Genomic DNA, 8504 nt, shown 5'->3' with positions numbered 1-8504 from the left:
AACCGCTGCCGTGTCTCAAAATGAGAGTTTTGTTTGTTTCCCCCTTCCAATCAGTTGCATAACCTCACCATGTGAGCAGCACAAATGCCACAATGAGGATCAGGGAGAGGAGTCATGGGGGCATGGGAAGGAAGGAAGGGAGAAAGGAAGGAAGAAAGGAAGGAAGGAGATTATAGCATGTAGCAGGCTAACAAGGCCAAGCAGCCAGTGACTTGCAGGGGAACATGAGGCCTGTGTGTAGGAATGGGGGACTTGGGAAGGAAAAGGACAACTGTCAGAAGCTCAGTGATTAATTTTTCCCTTGGAGGCTTTTTTTCACCGCTGGCTTTCAGAGACGTGTGTAAAATATAGGCGCATATATGCAAAAACATGCACACACACACACACACACATTTGAATAAAAGCCCATATTTCCTATCGTTGGGTATTCATTCATGTTATTTTGACAGTGGTCCTGTAAGTGGTGTAAATCTTTTAGTTCACTTTGCTGACCTCTTATCTTATCCTTCCATTCCCTCCCTGCCCACCCCCTTTACTCTCCCCCTTTCCCTCGCTCTTTTTCTTTCTCCTGTCTCTCTCTGTCTATCTCTGCCTCTTTCTCTGTACTCCAGCATATGTTCCTGAGGATGAGCTTAAGGCGGCCGCTAATGATGAGGAGGAGCACCTACAGGATGACGGCCTCTCATTGGATGGCCAGGATGCAGAGTTTCTGTGCAACGAGGAAGAGGAAGACATGGATGGAGGCAGGCCACCTAGCTACAGGGACTCACCTCTCAGCAATGGCACCAACCCTGATGCAGGCTATGGCTCTCCGCTCAGTGATGCCAGCGACCGCCTCATTGACTTCAAGAGCACCTGCTCCAGGGACGGTCAGGAAAGAGAGGGCACTTCTTTGCCCTTTCGTCCCAACAGCAGCCTTTCCCTCCAGGATAGCCTGACACAGATGAAAGCCGTCTATGCAAACCTCATCTCAGATGCCTCTTGGTCCAGTATCACAATGGACATCATGAAATCTAAGCCTGCTGCAGCTGGCAGTGTAAACAGTGTCCCCAATACTGCTGCACCCACCTCCACTGCCTCTGCATCCATAACCACCACCATAAACAAGAGCAGTGAGGACAGCACGGCAAACAGCCACTACAATGGAAGGAACTCCAGCAGCAGCATTGGGGGGAGTGGAAGTTGCAGCGCCAATGGCATGGCAGCCACTTCTCTTAGCAGCCACAGTGGAAACAGCAGCACCAGCGGAGGGGGAAGTAATGGCAGTGGTGTGGCCTATGACTGGCACCAGGCAGCGCTTGCCAAGACTCTCCAGCAGACCCCCTACCACCTGCTGCCAGAGCCTAGCCTCTTTAGCACAGTGCAGCTCTACCGGCAGAACAACAAGCTCTATGGCTCAGTCTTCACTGGCGCCAGCAAATTCCGCTGCAAAGACTGCAGTGCTGCCTACGACACACTGGTGGGACTGACAGTCCACATGAATGAAACGGGTCACTACCGGGATGACAACAAGGACAAAGAGGAGGACCGGGGAAAGCGCTGGTCCAAGCCCCGCAAGCGCTCCTTGATGGAGATGGAGGGGAAAGAGGACGCTCAGAAGGTGCTGAAGTGCATGTACTGTGGCCATTCATTCGAGTCTCTGCAGGATCTCAGCGTCCACATGATCAAGACCAAGCATTACCAGAAAGTGCCTCTCAAAGAACCAGTGCCAGCCCTGGCCACTAAATTGGTGCCCACATCTGCCAAAAAACGAGCTCTTCAGGATGCCATAGTCTCCCCGTGCTCCCCAGATTCTGTCAGTGCTAGTAGTGGCGGTGGTGTTAATTTATCCCTTGGTGATACTAGCAAAGATTCAAAAGCCACAGCTAACCCCTATGTTACCCCTAACAACCGCTATGGCTACCAGAATGGAGCCAGCTACACGTGGCAGTTTGAGGCCCGTAAAGCCCAGATCCTCAAATGCATGGAATGTGGGAGCTCCCATGATACACTGCAGCAGCTGACCGCTCACATGATGGTCACAGGTCACTTTTTGAAGGTCACAAACTCTGCCTCCAAAAAGGGGAAACAGCTGGTGTTTGACCCAGTGGTGGAAGAGAAGTTTCAGTCCATCCCGCTGCCCCCAACCACTACCAGGCTCCCTGCTCCTAGCAGTGTTAAATCCCAGCCGGTGTCCCCTGCTCTGTCTTCTGGCTCAGAAGAAAAGAAGGAAGGAGGTGAGGAAGAAAAGATGGAACTCCCTGAGCAAGGAGAGAGAAAGATAAAAGAGGAAAAAGAGGACCCAAATGAAAAAAGTGAGGCAGACACTACGTCATATAAATACCTCAGAGAAGAAGATCTAGAGGAGGCACCCAAAGGGGGATTAGATATTCTCAAGTCCCTTGAGAATACTGTATCCAGTGCCATCAGCAAGGCCCAGACTGGCACACCTACATGGGGTGGCTACCCCAGCATCCATGCAGCATACCAGCTCCAGGGCGCCATGAAGAACTCTACCGCTGTTCTACCCCCGACAGTTCAGAGTGTCCAAATGCAGCCAATGTTTAACAGTGGGCTTCGAGGCCTAGTGAGTGACCCGAACTCTGTCATCAATTCCCCCAGGAGCCCTTCCTCTCCCTCCCACCTCAGGAGCAACGTCACTGCCATGGAAGAGCTGGTAGAGAAAGTGACGGGGAAAGCCGCCACTGTGAAGAAGGAGAAAGAGGAGAAGATGGTGAGCCTGGACCGCTGCCGGCCCCCATCTTCGACCAAGTCCCCTTCCCCTGCACTAAGGGAGCCCTTGGCTTCTCCAAATGACCCCTCTGTTGTGACACAGCCCTTTGTGAGGAACAGCAGCCCTTGCAGTGTGGAGTCAGAGCTTGTCTGTAAGAAGGAGCCCAAAGAGAGCCTCATTGATGGCCACAACACCCACTTAAAGAATGGCTCGGAGACCCGCCAATCCCCAGTAACCAATGGCAACAGTCTGGGTATCATTACAGATCATCCACCAGAGAGGCCTTTTATCAACCCTCTCAGTGCACTCCAGTCAATCATGAACACACACCTGGGTAAAGCATCTAAACCAGTTAGCTCAGCTGCCGACCCACTCTCCATGCTCTACAAGATCAGCAACAGCATGATGGACAAGCCGGCCTTCACTCCGACCCCTCAGGCCAAGCCAGCTGAGCCTATCAACCGCTACCTGTTCTACGAGAGCAATGACCAGCCCATAGACTTAAGTAAAGCTAAGTCCACTGCTAACAGCAACAATAACAAAAGCAGTAGTAATGAACTGCTCAATAGCAGTCCTGTAAATGGTAACAAACCCCTCTCTCTCCCTGAATCGGTGTCCTCTCCTCTGAGAGAGAATGCTCTGATGGACATTTCTGACATGGTGAAGAACCTCACTGGAAGGCTTACGCCCAAATCCTCCACACCCTCCTCCATCTCAGAGAAGTCTGACGCAGACGGCAGTACATTTGAAGATGCGCTGGAAGATCTCTCCCCAGTGCAAAAAAGGAAAGGAAGGCAGTCAAACTGGAACCCCCAGCACCTCCTCATCCTCCAGGCACAGTTTGCCTCCAGCCTGAGAGAAACGCCTGAGGGCCGCTATGCCATGACTGACCTAGGACCCCAGGAGAGGGTCCATATCTGCAAGTTCACAGGTCTCTCCATGACTACCATATCCCATTGGCTGGCCAACGTCAAGTACCAGTTAAGACGGACTGGGGGCACCAAATTCCTGAAAAACATGGACTCGTGCCAACCTGTGTTCCTCTGTGGTGACTGTGCCTCCCAGTTCAGGACTCCCTCCGCTTACATCAGCCACCTGGAATCTCACCTGGGCTTCAGCTTGAAGGACCTGTCCAAACTGTCAGCAGAGCACCTACGGGAGCAGCAGGCTGTTTCAAAGGTGATCACAGACAAAATTACATTCAGCAGTCCCCTATTAGGTTTGACCACACCAGAGGACGACACAGGCTCTGTGTACCAGTGCAGACTCTGCAATCGGACATTTGTCAGCAAACATGCGGTCAAACTGCACCTTAGCAAGACCCACGGCAAGTCTCCAGAGGACCATTTGGTGTTTGTCACCGCTTTGGAGAAACTGGAGAAGCTAGACAAGTTGGAGAAAATTTAAAACGGGGTCTAGAGCTTGGGGAGACTGATAGCTGTGGAACTGACCAGATTTTCATTGCACTACTATAACATTTTTGAGAGTTACTGCACTGGGCCGAATTGGGCCATCAGAAAAAGAAAAAAAAAAAGAAAAAAAAAGAATCAGTCTTATTATTTTCGTTGTGATAACTGCCTGACTGGACCATGTTTTATGTTAATTTGTTTCTTTTTTGTCAAGCTTTTTTATACTTATTTTGTAATATATTTATATGCTATTTGTCTGATATGTGCATGTATTTTAGTGAATCAAGGTTAAACACAAGATTTTAATCTTTTCATGGCAAAAAACAACTACTGCATCAATGGTAATTTAAGTTGTGTGTGAAAAATGAATGGGGGGAGGGAAAGAAAACTGTATAATACTTGATATGAAGAAGGTGAAAATTAAATGTATACACCAAAAGAATGGAAGAATACCCTGAAAGACTGAAGTAGCACCTTAGACAGTTGAATTTGTAAAGAGAACATGTTTTGAAATATTCTGCATTTGTCAAAATCGGGTTGAATTAAAGAGGTCATGTATGGTCATTTCCCCCTCTTTTTTTATGTTTTTTTTTTTTTTTTTTGTTCTGTCACTTCAATGTTTGATAATGAATGGCCTGCTCAAAAGTCTGTCATTGTAGTAGAAAATGAAAATTTTGGAAAAACTTAGATGCTGCTTCTGGTTACAAGTCAATCAGTGAAAATGAATGGCCGTCAGTATGCAAGTTTGCTCAAAACAACTTTTCTTGATGTGAAGTATCACCTTATAGCAATTTTCCAATCGTATTGTTTGTTCCAACTTTCTCTTTCTAGAATCATGTTGCTTTATTCAACTGTAAAGAGAGCAGTCCGTTACGTGTAAATGATTATCAGTGAAATGTCAGTACTCCATAAGACATATCTTAACATTTGAAACAGCTCAACATTCTTTGTATCTTAAGTTGTGTGCATTCTCTAATTTTTATATTGTCATTTTATATACAAAAAATAATAAAAAAGAAAAACAGATGATTGTACATAGATATATACTGGAGAGCTACAAAATGTCTTCTTTTTTTTTTAAAGAAAATACAAATTTAGCTTCTTTGGCTTGGTTTACAGAAATGATTTTAATTATACTTGCATCCAATTTGATGCATGATATGGTGTGAAAAATAAGCGATGCACAATGACTATACATTTCAATGTTTTATCAACAATATTGTAAAAAAAAAAAACTTTTTAGCACCAGTTAGTTTGTTTCATTTCATTTCTTTCTCAATTGTAAAATAAACCCTAATGCAGTTGTTAACAGTAAAACGTTTGTGGTGTTTTTGTTTGTTTTTTTGTTTGTTTTTTTGCAAAGACATGCACCTAACTGCATGAACAGGCTTGGCCCTGTTGTTTTTAATTATTCATTTTTATTTTTTGGATTTGATATCAGAATTTGCGTCACTGCAAATCAAAACCATTACACTTGTCCGGTACTAGCTCATGTGTTACTAGTCCATTAGTCCTCTCTGGTCCATAGTCTGGACTGGTGCGTACTCTGGACTGAGTGCCTGCCATTGCACAGCCCATGAGAAACCTATCGTCCCTTTTCAAACTCTTGCGCTCAAGAAGAAAAGAACAAACACTGGTGTCATACTTGTAACTGATGACTGAGCCTTATCATATGCCATTGATGATTAATGTAATGATGAAGATGACGGTGATGATAAGCCTGTAAGGGTGCCTATTGTGCTGCAAGAAACCCATGCTAGGCTTGTGACTGGCCTTTGGAGTGCCTGTTCTGAAAGAATCAGTGTTGTATTTATGACGGCAGTGTACTTGTGCCTTTCTTCCTGGAACAGAATCAGATGGGTGTCTGTTCTCGTTGATACGGCCTCCTGACTGGCCACACTAAAGCAGCCCAGTAATTAATACAACTATTCAGATGGTACACGAGCGGCTAGCTTCCAACTTTTTTTTCCCCTCTCGTCAACTGTAACTCTGCAACTAAGATCAGAGAGAAGTTATAGGGTTTGTAATCCACGAGTTACCGGTGTGTGACGCTTAACTGTAAAGCTGAGGTGGAAGGGGAGGGAATCCTCGTATCAGATGACCTCTGGATGACCCCCAGGCAAAGGTGAGCTGTGAAGACGTAAGGTGTCTTCACTGCTGGAAGGGGGGAGGGGGGGGTGAGGGTGTCCTCATCTCAACTCGTCTCATCACCCCATGATGAACATGCGTCTCAGGTTCCAGCGTGAATAGCTGCGCGTACCGGGGCGTCGTGAGGAGGTTGAAGCTGCGCCGCGGTGGTGGTGGTGGTGGTGGTGATCCCTTCCCTCATCCTCAAAACATGTCTCATATTGGCTGACTCAGGCGCGCGCGCGCACGCGCACCGACTTTCCCAGGCGTTTCAGCACGTATTGCCTTTGTGCAAATTACGCACCTTCCCGATCCGGCTGGCTCCTCGGTGTGTTGATACACGGATTCGGTGACAAAGGAAACACGGCGAGAGGGCAGATTAGTCCAGCTGGAGACGCAGCTTCCAGGAAGACGTAGCCGGAGTTGGGGTTTTTTAAAACAAACAGGGCAGATAAACAAGCAACATTTCGAGGAGATAGTGTTCCCCCCCCCACCCCACCCCCAAACACACACACCCCAGAAATAAATAAATAAATAAAGCCTCGTAGGTTTAATACCCCACAGCTAAACCTGTAATTTCGCTGCGCAGTCAGATAGCTGTTGAGCCGATAGACTCTCCCTGCTTTGTTAGAGATCAGCGCACTGTTTTCGGTGCATATTCTATGTAAATTACATGCGATAATCGCTACGCATGGCACAATGCTGGTTCCCGTGGTGCGAACGGAAACCGAGGGGTAGATAAACGCAGGCTGGGCAGATTTGCATAGCCTTTGTGTTTTGGGCGCACCGAACGTGAGCCCTGAGGATTGGTAGGGATTTCCTCAAGGTTTTGTATTAGTAAATGCCTGCTTCCTCTCAGGGCTGGGGCCATTATGTACAGCAGACAGAGGTGGGTGTAGACAGAGGGCACAAACGGAATAACAAAATTACCTGGGCTGGTAAAGGGAGGGGGGGAGGAGAGGAATTATTAACCTCCCTCACTCGTCTCTGCCTCTGCCAAGATACAACAAGGCATATGTTGGTGTTAGCATGGAAATGTGCAGAGGACCTTGCACTGTGGTACTCCATAGGTTACCTGAGTGACTTAGATTATTTTTATCATGTGGCTGTAGGCTTATGGATAAAGTCACTAAAGGAGAAAGTGCACTATATATATATATATATATATATATATATATATATATATATATATATATATATATATAGTAGCGAATTCGGGGGACAACGCAACCACACGAACTGCCACGGCCGGGACGCGAATCCGTATCGCCCGCACCGCAGGAGACATCGCTAACCGCTCGACTAAAGGGTCAAACCCGCCAGCCAGCGTGTCTTCTTATCCATGCACGTTACACTACCCCTCTCCTTCAGGAAGCGCGTCCCCGCGCTTAAGCATATCAGCTCCTTCACGCCTCTGGGCGCACGCGCTTCCGACCCCACGGTCTCATCATCCCACTTCTGACACCAATGTAGCGAATTCGGGGGACAACGCAACCACAGGAACTGCCGCGGCCAGGAAGCGAACCCGTATCGCCCGCACCGCAGGAGACATCGCTAACCGCTCGACTAAAGGGTCAGACTCGCCAGCAAGCGGCCAGCGTGTCTTTTTATAAGAAGACACGGTGCGGGCGATACGGGTTCGCTTCCCGGCCGCGGCAGTTCCTGTGGTTGCGTTGTCCCCCGAATTCGCTACAATATATACACACACACACGGGTATACAAACACTCCTCTTGCACTCAAATTCCCCTGTGCAGACAAGCATTCACACCTGTGGTCCTCCCCCAAAACGCCTTTGCACGCATTCAGACGTTCTTGGTCGTATTCGTGCTCGGTGTTCCCGTTGAGCAAAGCGCGAGCAGCAGGAAGATCATTGTCGGCCATGAAACAAAAACAAAGCCTTTTCCAAGGATCCCAGCATTTCTGTTGTCTTGAAAACCCTCATACTCCGTGCACACTTCAGCGTTTCGTTTAATACCCTTCCAAAATACCTCAGACCAAACAAACAATGTCTGACACAGTACCAACAACAAAGGAGCACAGACAGGAGAGCCTTTGTGCTGGATCTGAAACCAAAGTGGGAAGAATCTGTTTGGATCCTGATAAAAGGCTCATTTTGAACATAACCTTTACAAAGAAGTTATCAGTACTCGCGTTTTGCTCGAGAAATCTTTTGTTTCTGTCTATTTTTATGTTGATGTAAGTCCATTTGTTGACTCGACTAAAATACGGCGCTGAGCTTCATTTGTTAAAAATG

At 47.4% G+C, this 8504-nt stretch overlaps 1 protein-coding gene across 1 annotated transcript; it reads left to right on the top strand.

Moving 5' to 3' along the window:
• The first annotated feature begins 224 nt into the window (after nt 1-224).
• On the top strand, nt 225-5429 carry LOC130118523 (teashirt homolog 1-like). The gene is made up of 2 exons (XM_056286973.1): nt 225-273; nt 612-5429. The coding sequence occupies exons 1-2, from the start codon at nt 225-227 to the stop codon at nt 4118-4120; spliced, it is 3558 nt and encodes a 1185-aa protein (XP_056142948.1). The 3' UTR covers nt 4121-5429.
• Nucleotides 5430-8504: the final 3075 nt, after the last annotated feature.

Source organism: Lampris incognitus, chromosome 9, assembly GCF_029633865.1.
Source record: "Lampris incognitus isolate fLamInc1 chromosome 9, fLamInc1.hap2, whole genome shotgun sequence".
Classification (NCBI taxonomy): domain Eukaryota; kingdom Metazoa; phylum Chordata; class Actinopteri; order Lampriformes; family Lampridae; genus Lampris; species Lampris incognitus.
This window is presented reverse-complemented; position numbering and strand designations above follow the sequence as displayed.